The following is a 12111-nucleotide window of genomic DNA, read 5'->3' on the forward strand; positions in this document are numbered from 1 at the left end:
TTCAAATCCCCAGAATCTCTGTTTAAAAAAAAAAAATGGGTGTGACTGACTGTGTGTGTGTGCCTGCAACCTCAAAACTTTGGGGGCATTGACAGGATGACCACTGGGGCTTTGGGGCTGTCAGAGTCTCTTAAAAGGCTTATCAGTCAGTGTTTAAGGGGTGCTGCCAAGTATTCATCATCTCAGAAACCACAGGAAGCAAGCCCAGATGTGTTCAATGCTCTTAAGTCTTAACAGCCAGGATTCCAAGGAAACAGTATGTGCAAAGGCCCTGGGGGTGAGGTGCCGGACACTGAAAGAGCCTGCTGCTGCAGGAAATGGGTGGGAGCGTGTCAGGGGAGCTTAGAGAGGCCAGCAGGGACCTGCTCTAAAGAACGTCATGTTCTTGTTAGGAGGACTCAGAAGCCAGCACTCTGGGTCACCCTGTCATGGATGTTTTCCTGTCTTACACTTGAGTCAGAGGCCATAAATGGCAGAGAAAGTTCTGCAGGGATCAGTCAGGAGGGACTCAACTGCAGTGGAGGACAGTGGCTAGGTGTCACATTCACACGGTACACAGCCGCCCACCTTGGGAAGAGCCGCCCTGTGGCTGGCTGTGTGTGACAATGAAGTCCCTTCCTGGAGAATTCTAGGAAGAAAGGTGGAAGGGGAACATCTGGAGCCTCAGCCCCCCTCAAAGTTCCAGAGTGGCAGCCCCTAGGGTGAGGGATTTTCTAGCAGGAAAGACGCCTCCCCTGGAGAGGAGGTGTTTGCATGACCCCACACTTCATTTGAGCTTAATCCTTCCTGAGATCCCGGGAGACAGCAGCTTGGCCGAAGCCCAGAGCTGGAAACCACAGCCTCCCTGAGCAGACCCTGGATTTGTTTATTTGTTTGTGTTTTGGTGCGGCGAGGGCTAGAGCTGGAACTGGTGCCTCTTGCAGCCAGCTTCATAAGGGCTATGCATAGGCTCTGTCCACTGAGCTGTGCCCCAGGCCTCAAGGCTCTTGAAGGGTCCCCACCCAAGTTCCACCCACATGGCCTTACCTTGAGGGTGGAAAGTATTCACTCACAGTGAATGAAGTCCTGCCTCAAGTAGCCTGTGACACACCCACTGTCATGGACTCTCCCATGTATGCAGAGCCATCCATCTTTACCTGGGCTAGACCCGTGGTGCCCACTCTGTGTCACGTTCCAGAGAAGGCAGGGCCGGGTGTCTCTTTTCTTTTCTCTTCTTTCTTTTGATTTTTTTTTTTTTTCAAATACAGGATTTCACATTGGCCTCAGACTTGCTGTATAGCCAATGATGACCCTGAACTCCTAATCCTTTTGCCTCTGCTTCCTGTGTGTTAGGATCAGGGGTGTGTGCCGTCATGGCCATACAGACTGCATATTTTGGCCACTGTCTATCTCTCTGACACCATCTCTCTGATGCTGCCCCTCATTCCTGCCCCCTTACTGCTGCCCCAGGCTGGAGCACACCCTGCTCTCCTAGGGCAGCCCTGCAGTGGCACCCCCTCCTCCGCATCCCCAGAACACACATAGAGCACAGTGCCAGATTAGTCACTTTGGGCCAGCTTAGCTCACTGGCCTGGTGGTGTACATAGCAGCTCGGGGGGGATTCATCCCGGCTGCCCCCCCAACAACTGTGTGACAATAGGAAGAACTTGTGTGTGTGTGTGTGTGTGTGTGTGTGTGTGTGTGTGTGTGTGTGATCGCTAATGAGGGTTCTGAAGCACAGAAAGGTTAAATGATTTGCTGGAGATCACACAGGCTAAGAGATTGATGACAGCTCCACTACCTGCCTGTCTGCCTGTCTGCTTGTCTGACTGTCTGACTGTCTGCTTGTCCGCCTGTCTGACTGTCTACCTGTCTGCCTGTCTATCTGCCTGTCTGCTTGTCTGCCTGTCTGCCTGTCTATCTGCCTGTCTGACTGTCTGCCTGTCTCTCTGACTGTCTGCCTGTCTCTCTGACTGTCTGACTGTCTGACTGTCTCTCTGACTGCCTGCCTGTCTGACTGTCTGCCTGTCTGCCTGTCTATCTGCCTGTCTGACTGTCTGCCTGTCTCTCTGACTGTCTGCCTGTCTCTCTGACTGTCTGACTGTCTGACTGTCTGACTGTCTCTCTGACTGCCTGCCTGTCTGACTGTCTGCCTGTCTATCTGACTGTCTAACTATCTGCCTGTCTGACTGTCTGACTGTCTGACTGTCTACCTCTAAGGTCCAAGTAAGGGCTCTGTTTGTAACTGGATATTTAAATGCTCTCCTAGCCCCTGCAAGGTGCCCACCTGGGAAAGCAGATGTGTGCCCTAAGCTGCTAATGGGGACACACAGGCAGGAGTTGCCCAGCATGTATTCTTCTCATTAAATGCATGTAGGTATGTGGTGGGGCAGCCAGTGAACCACTCTTCATTGAACATCTACTTTTCCCAGAACTGTCAGGTCCAGAGCCTGGGCCCAGGTAGCCCTAACCAGTCAGGCTCAGCCACCATCCTCAACAAGTCAATTTAACAGCTGAGTAGCAGTGAAAAGCAGACAGGAGCGTCATTCAGTGCTGCCACATCGGGAAGAGGGACAAAGAGGTCCAGAGACTCCCAAGTCTGTCCTCAGGGTCCGGACATGAGGTTCAGACTTAAACAGAGGGCAGGAGGTGTGCATTCCTAAGCAGTCCTGGTCAAGGTGTGGTCCTGCCCGTCACTGACCCATCACTGTCAGCTCCAGTCTCTCCTGCAAGGTGGTCTGACAAGTTCTCAGAACTCTGTGAGATCTCTGTGGGAGACAAGCTCCCCCTCTGGCTGGCACCAGGCTTCAGCCTTTCCCTTCCCCAGCGTGAGACTCCTGGGAAAATTCCAATGCCTTGGAGTCCATTGTTTGAACAGTCTGATGGCCGAAGGGAGGGGCACATGAGTCTCCTCAGGATTTCTTTGCTCCAGCCAGAATGGTGAGAGTTTGTCAGCCTCCTCTCTGAGACCCTGTTACTCTGCACCTTCAAAGCGCTGCCAGGCCTGAGGAAGAACAGCCAGGAGCTTCCATTCTCCTGAGGCTGGGGTCTCACCAGCATGCCTCCATTGTGTGCCTGTCCATCAAGTAAAGAAGCAAGGACTGGCTCACTCCACACCTACCCACTTGAGAGAAAGAAAAAAGAGAGAGAGAAGCCAACCCCCTCCAGTGAGGCCTTCCTTCAGATAAAAGGAGCTTATGTCGAAAGGACAGAAGCAAGAAGGGGCCTGCAGAAGAGAGCGGTGGGAGGCAGTGGAAATCGTAGGAAAACCCATCCCAGGCCCTTTGCACAGCGAGCTGTCAAGGGCCGTTAGGAGATCTCAAATCCCTCATCAATTACCCGTTCATTACCCTCTGAAGGATTAGTTCTCCCCAAATCCCTCCCTCCATTGAGGCCTTTTCCTGCATTCCAGCTGTTCCTGGCTCCACACAATGGCAGGCCTGCGGGACTGTTCCCGCTGGCTGCAGTAAGGAGTGGGGCTCAGTGTCCCCCCAGAACTGCTGTTTTCATCTTTAAAACTGCTTTTTAATCTTTGCCTCAGTAGCGTGGGCTCAGCAATCCCAGCTTCCGACGGCTCCTGCCTGCGATGTCTGACATCTTAAAGCTTGGAATGAAATGTCACGTTGAGCAACTTTGAGCCCATTTAGCTGCTTGCCGCCATCAATTTTCTGACATTATAGAATAACCACGGGTCTTAATCGTCTGTCAGTTTCACACAGAACAAAGGACGGCGATTTCTGCCCAGTGGCAGGGGCTGGAGGGAGTGATGAATGACATATCAGATTTGAGCCTGAGAGTTGATGATGTTCTCCCAGACTGGACCCCATCACTTCAAACTGGAAGGGGATATTTGAAGAGTTATACTGTGACTGTCTGCTGAGATCAAAAGGACAGTGGTGGGTCAGGAGCTGAACTTTTTATTGAGTAGGTAGGGTCCCAGTGACCCATGTAAAAATGCAGGGTTTCTATTGTCTGCACTGGAGGTTCAGCATGGGGAGTCCCCCGACTCTTCAGCTCCCTGAGAGCCCAGCTCTGAGCCCTAACTGGGCAAGTATCTCCCCTGATGGGAATAACAGTACCATAGGAGACACTCTAGGGAGCACACACCATTTCCTTGCATGGCCTGAAGGCTGGACATCTCAGATCCAGGTCCTGTGGGGGTGCTAGGTCCTGGTACATAGATGCTCCTTTCTCACTGTGTTCCTCACATAATAAGGAACCCCTCAATAAGGGTGCTAATCCTACCCTCAAGGGTCCCAGTGGCCCCACTTCCCACACCATCACTTTGGGGTCTTTGGGGAGGAGAATCTCAAAATGGAAATTTAGGATTTGCACAAATGTTCCATGAACAGAAGTCCTTCAGGGAGCTAATGCATGAATGATGAAATACAACACATGCCATCACAAGACAGCACTCCACAGTATTTAAAAAAAATTTTTTTTTAAAGGCTGGGAATAGGGAAGTGGCCAGGTCGGCAGGAGCACTTGTACAAACTTGAGGACCTGAGTTCTAAACCCAAGAATTCAAGTAAAGAGTGGCCATAAACGTTCTAGATGTTTCCATGTTTGGGGCCACACAGAACAATGACAACATTTCAGTCCCTGACCTTTGTTGTGATGATTGATACAGGCAGTGTCCTTCTGAGTAGCTGGAAGGTGAGAGCAGACCCCACCTGCGGACTGCTCGGAACCCACAGAGCTCCACAGGAAGCACACCCAGCCCGTCTCCAGCACGGGAGACTGAGGCTGGTAGAGGCCACTCACGCGTTGAGCTTACGCCCAGATCTGATCCAGGCAGGTCCAGAGACTCGCTCACCACCCAGTGCAGGATCCTCCAAGGAAAGACAATTGTGTAACACACTGTAGCCCAAACAAATGCCTCAGGAAGCAGGATCATGACTTGGTGCTGTTCCGGCCCTGGCCTGGATCCCCCTCACTGTTGTCCCGTGTTGTCCCAGCCTGTGCACTCCAAGCCAGGGTGGTGACCTTGCTATTTCAGATTCCACGGCTCACCTCTATGTGGATGGAGAAGCCTTCCTGTCCACGAGCCATGCTGACACCACAAGATCAGCGTACAGGTCTCTCCATTTATTGAGAAGGCCTGGGTGCACCTGCGCCCCAGTTTGTGTCTATAAATTGGGATGCGTTAGCCCAGCTTCAGTGGCCCCGGGGATTAGGTAGATGGGGGTCCATGTGAGAAGATGCTGTGTGCCTCAACTGGTATATGATGGTATGTCTGATGTGTGATGTCAACACCAGGGAAAGCATCTATCAGGATTCACTGTGGGAGAATGGACCACAGGAGTACCCTGAGAAGTGAGTGGTCAGCTTCCTTCTGGCCCTTGCTCAGCCCACATGGAGGGACTTTTTCTCCACTGACCTGATGCCCAGCACTGAGGTCTGACCCTGCCTGTCTGAGCCTTCTTGATCCCCTCCTGCAGCCTCATCTAAGCATAGCCTCACCCTCTGCTCCATCTCAGCACAGTGCCCAGACCCCAGCTGGTGTATACCATGGGCCTGTGGCCAATCACAGAATGTCCAGCTCCAGCCTCCTAGTGCCAGCGCTGGCCTCTGGCTCGTAAGAAACAGGCAATTCCAATTTTCATATTAAATGTTTATTTCTCAGCATAGTCGAGGGTTGTTGAGTCCTAGTCAGCCTGGGTCCCAGCAGGTTAGAGCCCTCACACCTCCCTTCAGACAAGCAAAGAGTGTTCCAGAGCCAGCTGCTGAGCGCTGTGACCTTAGGAAAGTTACTTAACCTCTCTGTTCCCTCATGCAAAAAAGGACGTGCTCAGTGTGGTATGATGGTGCACACCTTTAATCCCACAGTACTGGGGAGGCAAAGGAACTCTGAATTCAAGGCCAGCCTGGTCTACATAAGTGAGTTCCAGGCCAACTAGAGCTGCATAGAGACCCTGTCTAAAAAAGAAAGAAAAAGAAAAGCTCAAATACTTGGACATATAAAATACGACTATGCTTGATTTTCCCTTAAGGAAATCTAGTGTCTGTCAGCATTATTCAGGTATAGTAACTAAGCACAGACTCACGAGTGAGCCAGGATCAATGCAGAAGTCTCTTCTGAGCATGCCCTTGGACACAGCGTGGCTCCTCCCAAGCCTCGGTGTCCTGGTTTCTCTTTCTTATGGACCCATTCCTTCTGTTTCTGATGCTAGTGGACATGAGGTTACCCCACCTCACAGCCGTGTGGCACTCTACTGCCTGTCACTGACTGCAGCTGTCAGGCCCCGGAGCTGGGTGTGGAGACTGGAGGTGGTAGGGAGGAGCCCAGCCATCTCAGACTGCCTGAGGTCTGGGTGTGTTGTAAGGGAGATAAAGGCCATATGTAACATCAACTATAAGGAGCAGGGACTTCAGGGACAGGTGGAGATGTGCCTAGCCCTGGCCTCCGCCATGGTGCTATGTCCCAGGACAGAGGCTTCTTTCTTCTGGGGCCTGAGTCCTTCCATGGACTCTCTAAGTAAGGCCCCCATCTCCCATTACATCCCCATGGGCAGGGAAGGGTTTTGCAGATCCCTTCTAGGGTCCTGAAGGGTGTTTGGATGTGTTGACTTAGATGGCTTCTCAGCTCAGAGCACTGAGGTTGCCTAGCCTCTCAGCCATCACATCTCTGTGCTGAGGGCATCCACAGTCCTGACTTCCGGATATCAGAATCAAATGATACAAGAATGTTGACTGTAATCAGTCACCCACTCACTTGTCATGGGACACCAGTCCTGTTCCTGACTCTGCAGGCTCTATACACACTCTCTAGCCCTCCTCTGCTCCCGGCCTTCTGGTGACAGCGCCTCCCTCTTCTTAGCCTCCATTCCCGGGCTTGAACTTCTTATCGTGGTCTCTTGATCCCACCATGTGACTAAAAATGCCAGTTTCACCTCCTTATGTCTGACTAGCACATAATGGGTAGTGTGTCCTAGTGCATGTACCCAGCACGTACCCACGCATCATCCACTCATGTATGCTCTGCCTCTTAGCTGCCCTGAACAGCACTGCCCTTTGCATGGATGCAGACATCACCCCTTGGGTCTGCTGGCACTGCCCTTGGATAGGCACCCAGGAGCAGGAGAGCTGATGCTGGCCCTGGCCCTGGGTTTCTGAGGTCTCTTGTGCTGCTTTGAACAGCAATTGGGACTGTGTACTCCTCTCCCACCAGACATAAGCAAACACTCCCCTTTCTCTGTGACCTGACTAGCATTTTAGCATTTGTCTTTTTTTTTTTTTTTTTTTTTTTTTTTTTTTTTTTTTTTTTTTTTTTTGCCTTTTGGTAGCATTTGTTCTGTGAAGGGGGAGGATTTTGTTTTGGGTTTATTTATCTTTTGTTTGAGTTATTGTGGTTGTGGTTTTGGTCCCCTTGGTGAGAGCAAGGCTGAGCCCTTCCATAAACCTGGTGCTCCCTTGGATGTCTCTTTTTGAGAATTCCCTTCATCCCATTTGCCCACTTGGTTTGGGTTCCTTTTGAACGGATTGATTGATTTGTATGTATGTGCTATGTGTTGTGTGAGTTTATGTGTACTATGTACATGTGTGAGCCCTTGGAGCAGAAGAGGGCATCAGACTCTCCCCTGAAACTGGAGGTACAGATGGCTGTGAGGTGTCATGTGGGTGCCGGCAACTGAACCCAGGTCCTCTGTGAGAGCAGAAAGTGCTCTCAACCACCGAGCCATCCTTCCAGTTCCCAGATTTTGTGTCTTTTGTTTTCTCTATTTGAAACAAGAACTTCCACTGAAGCCCAGGTTGTCCTAAAAGTCACGGGGAGTCTCCAGCCTCGTCCTTGCACGTACTGGAATGACAGACACGAGTCACCATGCCTGTTCACCCCCTTCGAGCTCATTAGCCCAGGCTGGCTTCAAACTAGTGAGTACAGACGAGGATGACCTTAAACTCCCCTGCCTCTGCCTCCCGAGTGCTGGGATTACAGGAGTGAGGTGCTGTACTCAGTTTGTACAGTGCTGGGGACTGAATCCCGCCTCTCGAATGCTGGGCAAGCTCTTTGCCAGCTGAGCTACATCCCCAGCCCATAATTTGCCCATTTTTAATCAGCGTTTTTCTTGTGACGCCATCTGAATTCATTTCAGATGAACAGCCTGCAGCCTGTACGAACTGACATTCTGTTAGCCATCTCTTTACTCCGTTGTTTCTTTAGCTGTGTGGAAACTCTTCGATGTGATGTCACACACACACACACACACACACACACACACACACACACACACACACACTCGTCTGCTGCTGTTGTTTTTCTTGCATTGACTTTTAAATTCTTGCCCTCTAGTCCTTAAAAGTCCTTGCCCAGAGAAATGTCCAGGCAGGTCTTTGAATAGCGTCCCCTCTCTCGTCCTCAGGTACTGAATTTCCCAGGTTCCCTTGCATTCCCACTTCCTAGAAGGCTCAGCTTTGAATCTTATCTAGAAGTAGAATTTAGTTTATTTTTATTTTGTGTATATGACTTTTCTGCCTGCATATATATCTGTGAACCACATGTGTGTCTGGTACCCCCAGAGACCAAAAGAATGCATCAAAGCCCCCTGGAACTGGTGTTACAGATGGTTGTGAGCTGCTATGTAGACGCTGGGAATTGAACCTGGGTCCTCTGCAAGAGCAGCCAGTGCCCTTAACTGCTGAGCTGTCTTTCCAGCATGGCTTGAAGTAGTAAGAAAGAGTATTAGGATGATTCTGTCTTCTCCCTTTGTCCTCACAGCAGTGACAGTGGCTGTTTCCTCGCTGCTCTGACTTCCACCAGGAAGCCCCCGTCGGGATTCCCATCTGGGATGTCTTATTTCTATCTTGATACCCCCACTGACCAGATAAGCGGTTTGTGGCCTGTGAGCCTCAGTTTCCTCCTCTGTAAAATAGTGGGATATCAATGCTGGCCAATAACTACAGGGTTTCCCAGAGGCACACACTTTACACACAGCATCTTGCATGTGGTAGCCTGAGAATGTCCAGCTCTGATGACCTTGTGGCTGCTGTCCAGCCCCTTGCCTCTGCTGACTTTCTGAGGGCAGTGTTCATAGCAGACATCAGCTGTCGTGTCTGTCTTTACAAGTTGTGTGTTCATAAAATCACCCGTTCATCATTGAACATTGGAGAGCCCCTCTGGGTCAGGCACCTGCCGAGAACTGTGGACAGAGGAGCTAGGTCCTCTTCCTGGCCCCAGATACCTAGAAAGTCCCCATGCACGGACAGGGGTTGTCCTGGAGGCAGAAACAGCACAGATGCAATTTGGGGTTGGTCCTATATAGTTTGATTTCACACAGTAATGTAATATCTGAAATCGGGTAACTTTATAAAGCAAAGAGGTTCATTTTGACTCATGATACTGGAGGTTAAAGGTCAAGAGCCTACCTCTGGGGATGGCCTTGTTGCTGGCAGCATTGTAGGGTAGTGCAGGGCCTCAGTTGGCAAGAGGTGGGGAACAATGTCTTTCCTCTTTCCACAGAGCCACGGGGGCTCATTCGCCAGGCTCCATCCTGTGGCCCTTTCTGAACTAATTGCCTCCTGAAGGCCCCACCCCTGAACAGCACAGCAGGGTTAGCTTCCATTGTCTTCACAGCTCCCAGTGGTGATCAGATTTCAACATTGACTCTTGGAGATGTTCCAGCCATATCTGCACCAGAGCATCCTGTGAGGGGTCTGCTGATGTGTTTTCTTTTAAGATGTATTTATTTTATATGTATTTGTGTACGCCGGCGTATATGTATGTGTACCACATGGGTGCAGTACTTTTAGAGGCCAGAAGAGGACGTCAGATCTCCTGGAACTGAAGTTACTGGTGCTGGTGACCACCATGTGGGTTCTGAAACTGACCTGGGATCTTCTGCAAGAGTAGCCAGTGCTCTTAACCAGTGAACCATCTCTCCAGCCCTTGGCTTTTGGTTTCTGACACTGGATGGGGGGTCGGGTGGGGGGACGCAGAATGTCATCAGCTTCTCCTGGAGAAGGTGGCACTTGAACATTTGTTCTGTGTGGAATATAACACAGATTTGGGTGCGGTGGTCCACACCTGTGCACTCTGGAAGCAGAAGCAGGAAAATCAGGAGTTCGAGGCCAGCCTTGGATACTGCTCTAGTTTTCTATCTGTTGCTGTGATAAAACACCGTGACATAAGCAGTGTAGGGAAGGGAAGGGCTGGTTTGTCTTACAGCTCCAGGTTACAGTCCATCACTGAGGGAAGTCATAGAGACAAGAGCTGGAGACAGCAGTCACAGGTCTCCCACAGTCGAGGGCAGAGAGATCGACTGCCGCCGTGGTGGTGGCTGCTGTCATGAGGCTTGCTTTCAGCTAGCTTTCTTCACTTCACAGTTTAAGGCCCAGCCCATGAAATGGTGCCACCCATGTTCAGGGTGGGTTTTTGACAATCAAGACAATCCCCTACAGAAAGACAATCCCCAACAGACATACCCACACACCGATCTGATCCACACAGTTTCTGGGTTGAGACTCCTTTCTTAAGTGATTCTAGATTGTGATGAAATGACAGGTAAATAAGCCACCACAGCCACACAGCAAGTTCAATGCCAGCCTCGGGTACGTGAGACCCTGTCTCTAAACAATAAATAACACAGGACACAGTGGCCAGTGGTGCACTCAGCAGACACATACAGGGGATGCCTGCAGGGCGGGATGCTAGTGAGCGCCTAGCTAACCTTTACCTCAAAACCTCCCGACGCTCATGCCCCAGGGTCCCTGAAAGCAATGAGCAAAATTACCAGAGACCCAGACTCAGGCGCTAGCCAGCCCACCCCTCTGCCTTGGCTGAGTGACCTTGGCTGGAGTTTGCACCTGCCTCAGTTTCCTCATCTGCAGAATGGGAAAGCAGTGGCCAGGCAGGGTCAAGAAGAGGGCTGAACCCATTCACTTGTGTGTCTCTGGCCTTCGCCAGCCAGTGGCATGTCACTGTGTTGTCCAGGGTACTCAGTAGCCCTGACTGCCTCCCACCATCCCACAGCTGCCACATTCATGGAACACTGGAAACGGAAGCAGATGAGACTCAACTACCGCTGGGACCTCACAGGCTTCGAGGAGGAGGAGGTGAGTGGCCATGACTGCCCTCCCCAAGGCCCCCTCTACCACCTCCTCTGGCTCACGTGGATGCCCCAGGCCCTGACTGGCCCTTGATCCCAGGCGCGGCTCCTGTGGCTCCTCCACTCATCACCCTGGTATTCCTCGGTTGCCAGGGCAACTGTTTTCCGTCTGCCAGTGTTTTCTGTCTCCATGTTTCCAAAGACACAACACCCACGAGTGTGGGCTCGGGCGCTGGCCAGGGCTCCCCACAGTGACCTCATCACATCTGGGGCTGTGGGGTGTGGGCAGGAAATCACTGCTGTGCACAGGCTGCCTTCCTCCCTGTGCTCCATCCAAACCATCCCCCAGCCTGCAGTCAGGGGAGGTTGAGAAGCCCAGCAGATCCTTTACTAACCGGCGGCGGCTCACTACAAACACGGCCGCCGGTTCCAAAGAAGGGGTGCTCAGTGGTAGGTGGCCCTGCAGTCAAGGAGAATGAGTCTCCCCAGGGTCTCCTGACTGCCATCTCAGCAGGAATTCCCTGTTAGGGTGATTAAGAGGTACTGCCTGCACCCCCTCCAAGAAGAGCAGAGGGCCTGTTCCCTGCACATGCTGAGGCACGGCCATGGCCTGGCGCAGTGTGCCATCTCACACTTTTTACAGTACAGTCTTCAGGACCTGGCCTCCTGAGAGCAGGGATTGCAGAGTTCTCTCTACTAGTCCCTTCCCTTCCCTTTCCTTTTCCCTCTCTCTCCCTCTCACCTCTCTCTCTCTAAGAGGGTCACCTGTAGCTCAGGCTAGCCTCCAACTTGCTGTATAGTCAAGGATGACCTTGAGCTCCCGACCCTCCAGGCTCTACCTCTGGAGTGTTGATATTGCAGGCTGGTATGTGCTGCCACATCTGGTTTATTCAATGCTGGGGATCTAGCCTGTGGCCTTATGCATGCTAGGCAAACACTCTCCCTTCTCAGCCACATCACCAGTGCCTTCCCATGCTTACTATTTATAAGTGAGGTCCTTTTTATGTTTTTGATGTGTTGTAACTCTCTCTCTCCATCTATCCATCCACCCATCCATCCATCCATCTCCATCGCTATATCTCTCTCCCAC

At 51.5% G+C, this 12111-nt stretch overlaps 1 protein-coding gene across 9 annotated transcripts in view; it reads left to right on the top strand.

Annotated features, from left to right (window-relative positions):
• The window catches only part of Ano1 (anoctamin 1), a 169288-nt gene that overhangs the window by 121223 nt on the left and 35954 nt on the right, over window positions 1–12111 (top strand). For all 9 annotated transcript variants that reach the window (XM_037208683.1, XM_028871423.2, XM_037208673.1 and 6 more), the window contains one exon: window positions 10946–11028. In XM_037208683.1, the coding sequence (XP_037064578.1) occupies window positions 10946–11028 (83 nt within the window). The remainder of the gene's footprint in view (window positions 1–10945; window positions 11029–12111) is intronic.

This window comes from Peromyscus leucopus, chromosome 1, assembly GCF_004664715.2.
Source record: "Peromyscus leucopus breed LL Stock chromosome 1, UCI_PerLeu_2.1, whole genome shotgun sequence".
Taxonomy (NCBI): Eukaryota; Metazoa; Chordata; class Mammalia; order Rodentia; family Cricetidae; genus Peromyscus; species Peromyscus leucopus.